The following is a 13,009-nucleotide window of genomic DNA, read 5'->3' as shown; positions in this document are numbered from 1 at the left end:
AAAATGCATGGAAATCTATGTATCTCATGAATATTCATTGGTAATATGTTGAAAACCCAGCTGGCTGGGATTCCCCTAAGACAAGTTTTAAGAGCTTCTGTTCTATGTAGCCTAGAAAAATTAAAAGTCTAAAGAGCATGAAGAAATAACTCTCTAAGTCTTCTGTTTGTAAATCTTTATTCATTTTTTTGTGTTACAACAAGTGTTACAAATAAACTCAATAGAAACTTAAATACACACTTGACTAACTCATATATTAATATCAATTTTAACATTAATATAATAATCCCCTGTCCCACCCTCCTTCCCAACCAATAATACATAAATCAATTTTATTGTACATTCTTTAAATATTAGTTTAGTATGTAATAATCAAAATTGAAAAACCCACCCCATTTCCCTCTTTACAATTATCTTATCATGGGAAAAGTTCATTAGAGAAATCATGTTAACGGTCTTCAGATATTTCCAAGTTTTATTTATGGGAAAAATTATCCTTCTTTACAAAAATCGGTTAATGGTCCCCATATTTTTTTAAATTTATTCATGTATCCTTTGTGTGTTGCAATAGCGAGTTCCATTTTGTATATGTGGCATACCGAATTCCACCAGAACATGTAATTCAATCTATCATGTTGTTTCCAATTGGATGTAATTTGTTGTATTGCAATACCAGTTAAAATAAATAAAAGTTTGTTATTACTAGATGAAATTTGGCTTTTTGCTCTCATGGTTGTTCCAAATAATATAGTATCATATGTCAAGGCTACCGGATTTTCTAACAATCTATTAATTTGGGGCCAAATTGATTTCCAGAATGATAGGATAAATGGACAAAAGAATAAAAGATGATCTAATGTCCCAATTTCAATATGACAGTGCCAGCATCTATTAGATCTTGAACTATCTATTTTTTGTAAACGAGTAGGGGTCCAAAAAGCTCTATGAAGAAGAAAAAACCAAGTTTGTCTCATAGATGCTGACACCGTACATTTTAGCCTCCAAGACCAAAGTCGTGGCCATTGAGATGCACTAATTTGGTGTTTTATCTCAATGCTCCAAATGTCTCTAAGACCATTTTTTGGTTTTTTATTTATATATCCGGATATTAATTTATACCACTGTGCGGCTTTGTGACCTATTGAGTCCATCTGGAAACATAAGAATTCCAAACTGTGATATTTAGCGAGATCTTTCCATTCAGGGAACCCTTTCTGGATAGATTGCTTCAATTGCAACCATTTAAAATATTGTGTTTTATTGAGACCAAATTTTTGTTGCAATTGTGAAAACTCCAGCAATTTATCATTTTTAATTACATCATCCAAAGTGCGAATGCCTGCTATCATCCAATGTTTCCAGATGACTTTAAAACCGCCAATTTTGATCTTGGGGTTTAGCCATATAGTTTGGTTGGTTGATTTACTAATTGGAATTTGAGTAAGATTACTTGTGTATTTTAGAGTTTTCCAGGTATCCATAAATATTTTATGATCTTTGTATATCCTTGGCATTTTGATACTAATTACATGATTAAGACGTAATGGAAACATAAGCCTCCATTCTAGCCAAAACCAGTCTGGAATATTATCTGTGGGTTCTGGGAGGATCCAATACATACCATGACGTAAGATATAGGCTTGATGATGCCTATAAAAGTTGGGAAAATTTACCCCTCCCTCCTTAATTGGTCTTTGTAATGACGCTAGAGCAATTCTTGGTTTTTTATTAAGCCATATAAATTTTGTCAAAGTCCTATTTATTTTTGTATAAAACGAATCTTGAAAAAAAACTGGTATCATCCCCATTTGGTAACATACTACCGGTAAAATCATCATTTTTACAGTTTGTACTCTTCCCCACCAAGATAAATGCAAAGGATTCCATTGCTCACACATTTCTATTATTTTTTGTAATAAGCATTTTTCATTAATTTTCATTGTTTCATCTACTGTTTTTGTTATCAAAATTCCAAGGTATTTAATATATTCTTCCTTCCAAACAAAAGGGAATGTATCAAATAAACCTTTTGTACAATGTATATTTAGTGGAAGAATCTCTGATTTATTCCAATTAATTTTATATCCTGAAAAATTTCCAAATTTCTCAATCAATTCAAGTAGATGTGGAATGGTGGATTCTGGATTCTTCAGATATAGTAATAAATCATCTGCATAAGCAGATATCTTATATTCTTTATCTGAATGAGGTATACCCTGTATCTCCTTAGCTTGTTGGATGGCTAATATTAAGGGTTCTAAAACAATATCAAACAGCAAAGGGGATAAGGGACATCCTTGTCTAACTCCTCTCTGTAGATTAAATTTTTCTGAAAACGTATTATTAATATATAGTCTAGCAGAAGGGGAGCTATACATTGTTTGTATCATTTGTATAAATCCAGGACCTATACCAAACCATTCCATTGCTTGATACATAAAAGGCCATTCTACTCTATCAAAGGCCTTTTCTGCGTCTAATGAAATTGCAAAAGTAGGTTCATTCAATTTCTTTGTTAAATATAACATATGGAATGTTAATCTGGTATTGTGAGATGAATGTCTTTGAGCAACGAATCCTGTTTGATGCATACCTATTATATGGGGGAGAGCTTTAGCTAATCTTAGCGCAAGTATTTTTGCTAATAATTTTCCATCTACATTTATTAAAGATATTGGTCTATAGTTTGAGACCAAAGTGGGATCTTTAACTCTCTAAGTCTTATCACAGGTGATATGTCAGAAAGTAAAGCCAAGAAGATTGAAATAAAAGATGTTGATGGGCAGACGCTGAAGAAGCTGATTGATTATATTTATACTGCAGAGATAGAGATCACAGAAGAAAATGTACAGGTAAGCAGGAGTTCAAATGTTCGCATGAATCAGGAAATCAGTCTTTTTGAAAACTTATTTACTGTAGTTCATTTATCATGTGTTGGGGTTTTTTGTGTATGATGATTAAACTGTGTGTGTGTTTTGTTTGGTCACTGCATTTGGGCAATTGTTGATTAGGATTAGAGAATGACACGGGGACAAATTTTTCCCCGTCCCCGCAGGAACTCATTTTCCCGTCCCGTCACCGCAAGTTCTTTTCCTGTCCCTGCCCCATTCCTGCAAGCTCCATCCTCATCTGCACAAGCCTCAAACACTTTAAAATCCTAAGTCTTTGAGGCTTGGGCGGTTAAGGTAGAGCTTACAGAAATGGGACAGGGACAACGACAAAATTCATGGGGATGGGGAAATTGAGTTCTCGCGGGGACCGGGACAAATTTGTCCCCATGTCAGTCTATAGACTTGTAAATAAAAACCTTGTAGTTTCAAGCACTGTTTTAGTGGGTTGAGAACGGCTTATCTGGTTTTAGCCAACTGCTTCAAGACAAGATATACGAGAGTGAATCAAAAATTAAAGACAATTGTTAAATTACATGGTACCGTGTTTCCCCGATGGTAAGACACTGTCTTATTTTTTTTTGGAAGGCCAAAATATGCTCTAGGGCTTATTTTCGGGGGGATGCCTTATTTACCCTTTCATGTCCCCTCTGTATCTCTATCCTTATTCAGTAGGTCCTGCTTACCCTTTCTCTTCTTTGTGTCACTATCTCCATTTTCAGCTTTCCCCCCCTTTTCCTTTGTTACTGCACCCTGTAGCTAGAATCTTTCCACCCTCCCTCCACTCCGGCCCAGCCCAGTATGAAATATTTCCTTTTGTTTCCCTCCCCTCTCTCTTTCTCTCTCTCTTCTGCTCCCTCACCCACGAGTCCTGCATCTGGCCCTCTCCCTTCTACCTGCACCTGGCAACACCCCCCTGCTCCGCGGCTCTCTTCAGCAACTTGTCAGCAGCGGTGATCAAGACAAGCTACCGACATGGAGGCCTTCCCTCTACGAGTCCCGCCTTTGTGGAAAAAGGAAGTTGAAACAAGCGGGACTCGCAGAGGGTAGGCCCCGACGTCAGAAGCTTGTGTCGATCGCTGCTGCTGAGTTGCCAAAGAGAGCCGCGGAGCAGGGGATGTGGCCGGAAGCAGGTAGAAGGGAGAGGGAGATAGGAAGGCTGTAGATCTCCGGAGCATGACACCGACCCCGGCCAGGATGATTTCTTTTTCAGGCGTGCATCTTACAAGTCCGGCGTCGCGGCGGGAAATAGCCATGCTGAGCAGTGAGCTCAGCACTACACAGATGAAAGCCTTGCTTGCTGATTGGTCCGGCGGCACGGCCGCCGGACCAATCAGCAAGCAAGGCTTTCATCTGTGTACGTGCTGAGCTCACTGCTCAGCATGGCTATTTCCCGCCGTGACGCCGGACTTGTAAGTTGCATGCCTGCGTGACACACTACCGGAGCCACGACAAAGGTGGAAAAGAGCCGCATGCGGCTCTGGAGCCGCGGGTTGCCGACCCCTGCGGTAGACGGAGGGACCACACGGAGTCACCCACCGTACCACCCGATTCGGGTAAGCGCAGGTATCAGTGGGTGGCTTATTTGCGGGGGGGTGCCTTATTTTACAATTTTTTCTAAAAAGGGGGGGCTGTCTTATTTGATGGCCCTGCCTTATCATCGGGGAAACACGGTAACTAGAACAGAGCTAGTGAAATGTAACCTATGTACTTGTACATTGCCGGTTGGATAGTTTGTTCAACACAGTGCAACACTTGGCCTTTAGTTGTATGGCAGCTACAAAGTCAGAAACATGGGCATTCTATTGCAAGATTGCAACGTCAAAGAACAATGTGTAGTAGTGTGCTTCCTTTAGGCAGAGGGAGTGAAACCTATGGAAATTCACCATTGGATATTGACTCAGTATGGACATAGCACCCTGAATCAACATTAGGTTTATGAGTGGGTAAAAAGGTTTAAAGCAGGAAGAACAGGTGCAACCGACGAAAGTCTTTCTGATCGCCCATCAGCATTGCGCACACAAGAGCACATTGGCAGGGTGAATGCCTTGATTAGAGCAGACCAATGGATAACAGTACCTCAAGTGACTGCAAATTTGGATACTTCTACAAATCTGCATTTGCCATAATGCATGATGACTTGGTATATAGGAAAGTCTGCGATGGGTTCCCAAACAGCTCACTTATCCGCACAAGCAACAGCGTGTGAAGGTTGCGACCAGTTCTTGAGACTGTATGCAGAAGATCTGAGTATTCTGGAGAGAATTCCCACCAGCGACGAGAGCAAAAGAGAAAGCATGATGAAGTAAAAAGTGGTGCTCATCTGGCTTCTGGAGCAGCCAAAAAACTTCTCTGCAGGAATGCAGAAGCTAGTTGAATGATACAACAAATGTGGTGTCTTGCATGGGGACTATGTGGGAAAGTGATATGTTCAATTGCTCACAGTTACTTCTATTAAAACCGTTAAATGTATTTTGCCTTTACTTTTTGATTTACCCTCGTATTTTAAACTTTGCTTATAACTGAGATTATATTCTACGTGCTCTCATTTAGAAGTAAGGTTCATTCGTGTCACTGTTTGGAGAAGTTGACTCCAAAAATAATGTGAAGTAACACACAAAATCCTGCAAAAATGCTACACAAAACTATATAGTACACATAACCTATGAACAGACCTGCGGCATCTTCAGGTGGGGCTAGTGGCAGCAGCTTTCATTGGGGGTACTGGGGAAGCAAAAATAAGGACCAGTTATGGCGATTTCAAGTACAAACCTTTCCCCAGCTTTCAGATACAGATGGTGGTTAAGGCAAGCACAGGCTTGTTTATGCCAAATTTTTGTTGAACCACATACTGACTTAAATAAGGTGAGACCCTACAGCAGGGATATCAAAGTCCCTCCTCGAGGGCCGCAGTCCAGTCGGGTTTTCAGGATTTCCCCAATGAATATGCACGAGATCTATTTGCCTGTGCTGCTTTCATGGTATGCTAATAGATCTCATGCATATTCATTGGGGAAATCCTGAAAACCCGACTGGATTGCGGCCATCGAGGAGGGACTTTGACACTCCTGCCCTACAGAGTGTTTCTGTGAGCACATCTCTCGACTCCCTCCAGACTTTGTCCAGGTACATGTAGTAGAAGGGAAAGAGTGTGTGAAAAGAACCACCATTCATCCTTAGTTTTATAAAGAGGAGTGCACTGTACCTGATGGTTCAGACTCTTATCTTGGTATAAACAACTCAGAAGTAGTGAAAAATCCCATATCGATATATAAAACACATTCACATGGGTCGTGCAAGGATATAATAGCTACAACACAAGTCAAATGTACCACCACTGGGAGGAAAAAGCCTCAGACAAAGCCCTCCCACCGCCACAGCTGTGGCATAAGGTGTTCAGGCGGAGAACCTCATTGGCAAAAAAACCTCCCGTAGGGCCTTGTTGTGCAATGCGAGTAAATAACAAGTGGTCGAAAATTAGGTACAAAAGTGACTCAAACTTTTTCAATCTATCAATTTATGGATTTGACTTGTGTTGTAGCTATTATATTATTGCATGATCCATGTGAATGTGTTTTATATATTCAGAAGCTATCTTGGGCCAGGAATAACACAGTAACAGATGCAGTAATGACAGTAGGAAAAAAAGAAGGGAAATGGATTTGGGCTTGTATACTGCCTATTTGTAGTTTTATAACCACACTCAAAGTGATTTACATACAGGTACGACAAGCATTTTCCCTGTCCTGGTGGGCTTACAATCCATCTAATGTACTTGGCGCAGTGGCACATTAAGTAATGCAGGAACGGGGAAGAAATCGACTGTCACTGCAGTAAACGAACTACCGGAGAGTTGCCTCCCTTCCCATCCCTCCCAGTTAGCAATCCCTGGTGCAGCGGCAGCCCCCTCCCTCCCTCCCTCTCGTGGTTCCAACAGCCCTCGCACCCTCCCTCTCTCCCTAATCACCGGCAGCAACAACAACAACAAAATACACAAACCCGTGACTCCTAGGTCGGCCCCTTCCTGCCTCCTGTGGTGGGCCTTCTAGCCAGTTGAAAGCTTCCTGCACGCAGCGCTAATCTGGAAACCTTATTGCTGCCGAGTCCCTCCTTCCTATGTAACTTCCGGTTTCGCCAGACTGAAGTATTCTGTTAGCTTGAATTTTCTATATAGCATTCTGTAGTAATTTGACTTCAGTTTTCTCGACAGTGAGGGGGAGGAGAGGGGAGGAGAGGGGAGATGGGGGTTTTGTTGATCCTTGCTCTGTGATTTATAAAATGACAATTGTACAGAATATTGGGTTTTTTAAAAATACTTTAATAAAATAAGTTCAGTATAAAATCATAATTATTCAAGGCTTGTGCAAATGGGATCAGATGGTTTTCAGGGACGGGACTGAGCTGGCGGGGATGGGAACAATTTTGTCCCTGCGTTATTCTCTAGATTGAAGTTTACAAAATCCTGAGTGGTGTGGTGTCAAAAATTACAAAGACTGAGGGATACTTGATGAAGTTACAGGGAAATACTTTCAAAACCAATAGGAGGAAATCTTTTTTCATTCAGAGAATAATTAAGCTCTGGACTGTGTTGCTTGATGTTGTGGTAAGAGCAGTTACCGTAGTTGGTTTTAAGAAAGATTTGGACAATTTCTTGGAGGAAAAGTCCATAGTCTATTATTGAGAGGGACAGGGGGAAAGCCACTGTTTGACCTGGATTGGTAGCATGGAATGTTGCTAGGGTTTTGGCCAGGTACTAGTGACCTGGATGGGCTACTGGGCTGGATGGACCATTGGTCTGATCCGCTGAGTCTATTAGAGCAGCAGTTCTCAGCACAGTTAGGTTTTGAAGATATCCACAATGAATATGCATGAAGGAGATCTGCATACACTGCCTCTATTTTATGTAAATCTATCCCATGCATTTTCATTGGGGGTATCCTAAAAACCTGGCTGTGTGTGTCATGAGGACTGCTATAGAGCCAGTGGAGGTAGTGCATGAAATTTCTCATGCATATTTATTGTGGATATCCTGTAAACCTGTCTGGGTTGAGAACCTCCGCTATAATGTCATATATGGATATTCAACAGCAGCAGCTCTTGTATGTTCCTTCTGCTAAATATTTGCATAACTTTAAATGAATTTCTTCCCTGGACCCTAAATATACTGACCTGACCTCATTTCCTAGGTTGTTTTTTTTTTTTTTTTTGTGTAGTCCTACAGCTGAATCATTTATACTGCATTCCATGTTTTGAAGCCTGGAGAAACGCAATTGAATCTCATGAAGAGAATATTGCATTTAATTTAATTGCATTCTGTTCTGCTGTTGGGCACATTATTTTGGGCTATGCATATTTAGAGAGCTATGTGGGGCTGCACGCTTTTAAGGGGATGGGGGAAGGATGTGGCAGGTAAGCCACTGGACACACATGTGGTTTTTAATCTAGTTGTCCTGTATGCCTGGAATAAACTACCTGAGTTCCTTCTTCATGGCCCTTCTCTTCCCTTTAAAAGTATACTTTTTGATATAGCCTTCAATCCATAATAGTCCTGCTTACTGTTCACCACCCTAGCCAACAGATTAACCATCCCTCCTAACTGTATCTCCAGCCCTGGCATCCTGTTTGTCTTGTGTGTTTAGATTGTAAGCTCTTTTGAGCAGGGGCCATCTCTTTCGTGACTCCGTACAGCGATGCGTACATCTGGTAGTGTTCTAGAAATAATTAGTAGTAGTAGTAGTAAATGTCTCTACAGTAAATTAATTGTTAGCTAGTGGTTTACCAGGCAGGGCATTTCCTTTGTTGTTTCCAAAGGAAATGGATGTTTTGCCAAAGGAAATCCTTTGCTGTATTTTTGGGTAATAACAAAAGGCATTCAGATGAAATATGTGGTACAGAATAATTTGTTTGTAAGCTGTAATGGTAGTACTTGTTTTGTAAAACACATAAGTAGACTGAGTAGCACAAACCTCACAAAGGTGACCACTTCTCTGCTGATTTTAGAATAAATGTGGGGCTGTTTTCATCACAGGTCTTCCCCACCCTCCTCCTTTGTAAAACTGAAAGTCCTGAAAATAATGGGTGTTTCAGATTATCCATGGCCATGTTGGGCTGCTGCTGGAACCAATCAGCACTCTCACTGTTCCCTTCTTTCAGTCTCCCCCCTTCATCTGACCTCCTGCTGATAGAGAGAGGATACCTAAGAAAACTAGTTTCTCCAACTGTTGGTCTAGAGTTATTTTCAAGGAAACCCCTATTGCCTTAACATTAAAGACTCCCTTAACTCTTCCGTTCTTTCCTTCCCTTTCTTTTAGTTTCATGCAATGTATCCTTCCCATTTATCCTTATGTACCTTATGTAGCATGTTACATCCATATTGTTTATGTAAGTCTGTTTCCCACTTTTTTTATATTTTTTAAAAAGTATTTTAGAATTCTCTGTATAATTGTAAACCACTTTGCTTTTTAAAAGCAGTTATCAATTCCAAATACATTTGAAACTATACGAGCTCTCCATGCATGGTTTCTGCAATAGGGGAAATTCATGAGTTTAACATGGCACCTTCAGGTACCACAACTTCTGTCAAGAGAGACAGGAATAGAGGAACAGGATGCATCACTGGCACTAGACCAAGAGCGGTTCTGTCTGACCTGAAGGAGAGCATCCTTCCTAGGCTAAGCTGGCAGGAATATGCCATGGTTGCTTTCTCTACCTCTTTGTGATTTTAGAGACAATATTTTTCTAAAGAAAAAACTTGTCTATTGTGCTGGTATTGCATGGTTATTAGAATATTGTGTAGAATTCTGGAGGCCGCATCTTCAAAAAGATATAAAAAGGGTGGAGTTGGTCCAGAGGAAGGCTACTAAAATGGTGCGTGGTCTTCGTCATAAGGCGTATGGGGACAGACTTAAAGATCTCAATATGTATACTTTGGAGGAAAGGCGGGAGAGGGGAGATATGATAGAGATGTTTAAATACTTATGTGGCGTAAGTGCACATGAGTTGTCTTTCATTTGAAAGGAAGCTGTAGAATGAGAAGACATAGGATGAAGTTAAGAGATAATAGGCTCAGGTGTAATCTAAGGAAATACTTTTTTAACGGAAGAGGTGGTGGAGACAGAAACTGTGTCTGAATTCAAGAAGGCGTGGGATAGGCAAATGGGATATCTTAGAGAGAGGAAGATATAATGGTTACTGCGGAAGGGCAGACTGGATGAGCCATTTGACCTTTATTTGCCATCATGTTTCTAATTTTTAAACCATTGTTGGACCACAATATTTAATTCCTCATTTTTTGTCATTGCAAATGGTTGAATGCATTTGGGATTTAGAGTTAGTTGGTTGAGATGCAGTCATTAGCATAGCGAGGGAGTTTGGTGCCCGGCATTGCCGAGCTGTATGTTTGTGCCCCCACCCCGCGTATCTCTTCAAATGTTTGCTGGTATAAGCAGCATCTACCACCTGTTGCTCACACTGGCCTTGGCTCCCTTCTGACTTCACGTCCTGGTCTGGCGACCAGGAAGTGACATCAGAAGGGAGCCGAGGCCGGTACAAGCAGCAAATGGAAGGTGCTGCTTGTACTGGTGAGCATTTAAAGAGGTTCGTGAGGTGTTGGAGAGGAAGAGAAGTGCCAGTGCCCCCCAGCGAAAACAGTGCCAGAGGTATTTGTCCCCATCCCCTTCGCCCTTTTTTTTTTTTTTTCTATGCCACTGAGAGCAGTACAACCAGAAAGAATGCTGCAAGTCCATCCCTGGTAGGCTTTTCATTTACCTTTTAAAAATTTTTGGCCACTCCTTCCTTGTTTTCTTTCTTTTGAGCAGTGTTTACTGCCCCTCTCTTTTTCTATCTTACATGTTATCCTTTTGGATGGCAGCCTCGGAGCTGAAATGATACCCAAGGTTATCCTTGTTGGTGCAGTTTTAGTGCCATGGTAGTTTAGTTATCACATTAGTGGAGGCTTTAGGCTTTTCTTTTCACCTGTGGGACGAAATTGGAATGTCCTGTGGTAGAGGAGTGGCCTAGTGGTTAGAGGAGCTGCCTCGGCACCCTGAGGTTGTGAGTTTGATTCCCACTGCAGCTCCTTGTGACTATGGGCAAGTCACTTCATTGCCCCGAGTACAAAATAAGTACCTGTCTATAAATATATATAAACCACTTTGATTGTAACCACATAGAGAAAGTGGTATATTTATTATTATTATTATTATTATGAAACTTTTTTTAATGGTAAAGAGAATAACAACTCACAACCACAGAACACAGATAAGGATTGTAACATTTCCAATAACAGTCAAAGGAGAGCCACCTCCCCCCCAAAGAGGACTGGACTCTGATGTCCTCTCAGGGAGCAAAGAGACCCAAACACCCCCCAACAGGCCCATACCCCCCTCCCCCCAAACCCCACTTCCCCCCTACCCCAACAGAAAAGAATCCCAGGTCAGACAGGTAGTCCCATCCCTTTTACCCTGTGTATTGTATATGGTTATGATAGAACCACAAGGCCCTTTATCCCTCTTACCATCCTTAGTTTTAACCATAGACTTTAGTATCTTTTGTCATGGTGAGTTAGAACAGTGGTCGCCAACCCTGTCCTGGAGGACCACCAGGCCAATCGGGTTTTTCAGGCTAGCCCTAATGAATATGCATGAAGCAGATTTGCATGCCTGTCACTTCCATTATATGCAAATCTCTCTCATGTATATTCATTAGGGTAGCCTGAAAGCCTGTTAGTCCTCCTGTACAGGGTTGGGGACTACTGGGTTAGAATACCATTAGAAAATTTGACATATATATTTTAAAAGGAGGAGTTGTCTTACTGGTGTGCATGCAAAAAGAACTCCCCACCCCCCAAAAAAAAAAAAACTTCATCAGACGGCATTTTGCATGCTTCACATAAAGGAGCTCTAGCAAAAAAAAAAAAGGTTCCTGGCATGTTTAATTCAGGAGCAGTATTCAGGTTAATTGGCATCTCTGTTTTATTGCTGCCTGTTAGGGAATTGGAGTCTTTTCTGTGAATAGTGATCGACTGTATTCAGGTTGTAGTCTAGCAGGGTTTAGCCTTTTTCACTGAAATGGATTAGTGAATGTGAAAATAACCTTTCAGGGTCAGTGCTTGGTTGACTGTGCTTCTGCTGTTAAGTGTGGAGGAAGCTAATGTTATTTTTGTTTCTCAAAGCCTTAAGCAGAAGCAAGAGAAATGTTTGTACAAGATATTCATATTATGCCCCTTGCAAGTAAGTAGCAGTGCAGCATGGAGCCTGGGTACGTGCAGCTACTTTTGAAGTGATTTTTGAAAGAGGTGATAAGAAAAGACATCCAATCATTTCTGCCTGTGCTCTGTATGAAGCCAGCACAGTTGGCTCCTTTTTGTAGGTTACTGTATATTGTAAAATCTTCTGTAACCTGTAATTTTGCTGTATTCTGCTACTGAAACTTCATCAGGCCATCAAATTACTGCGGATGGGCAGACTGGATGGGCCATTTGGCCTTTATCTGCCATCATGTTTCTATGTTTACCTTCTATTGGCTGCAGGAATTATGCAAACTGCCGTTTAATAATTTTTGCATTTTCTGATTTTTATTAGGTTTTGCTACCAGCGGCTAGCTTGTTGCAGCTGATGGATGTTCGGACCAATTGCTGTGATTTTCTGCAGTCCCAGTTGCATCCAACTAATTGCCTTGGTATCCGGGCATTTGCAGATGTGCACACATGTACAGAGCTGCTAAACCAGGCCAATGCGTATGCAGGTGAGTCTACCCGCTTGCTCCTCTTTTCCTGTTGTATTTCTGGCTTTTGTCTGATTTGTGGGATATTAAATAACGAGGCTGATTGTTGTGGACCAGTTCTTCTGCTCTTGACATTTCTCAGCATTGCCAGATGTTAATTGGTGAACACAGTTATCCAGTCCTGGTGCCAAAAATCGCACTGTTTGTTGAGTTGACACTTCTCTGAAGAACAGATGGGAGATCACACATTTAAGTGTTTTCTTTCTTTGTAAAATTACAGAGCGGAAAAGGGAAATGACTGCAGAGGCATCAGCAAATGCACAGGGAGGAAACTTGAGAGCAAAGGAGGGTCATTTTCATAAAAACTGGGCATAGGATACATCTTTAAAAGAAACTGT

The 13,009-nt window shown here is 41.0% G+C and overlaps 1 protein-coding gene across 4 annotated transcripts in view; it reads left to right on the top strand.

The window, feature by feature from the left end:
* The window catches only part of LOC117351681 (kelch-like protein 3), a 92,976-nt gene that overhangs the window by 53,123 nt on the left and 26,844 nt on the right, over positions 1-13,009 (top strand). For all 4 annotated transcript variants that reach the window (XM_033927332.1, XM_033927333.1, XM_033927334.1 and 1 more), the window contains 2 exons: positions 2,731-2,852; positions 12,470-12,632. In XM_033927332.1, coding sequence (XP_033783223.1) covers positions 2,731-2,852; positions 12,470-12,632 — 285 coding nt within the window. The remainder of the gene's footprint in view (positions 1-2,730; positions 2,853-12,469; positions 12,633-13,009) is intronic.

The sequence above is a fragment of the Geotrypetes seraphini genome, chromosome 18 (assembly GCF_902459505.1).
Source record: "Geotrypetes seraphini chromosome 18, aGeoSer1.1, whole genome shotgun sequence".
Classification (NCBI taxonomy): Eukaryota; Metazoa; Chordata; class Amphibia; order Gymnophiona; family Dermophiidae; genus Geotrypetes; species Geotrypetes seraphini.
This window is presented reverse-complemented; position numbering and strand designations above follow the sequence as displayed.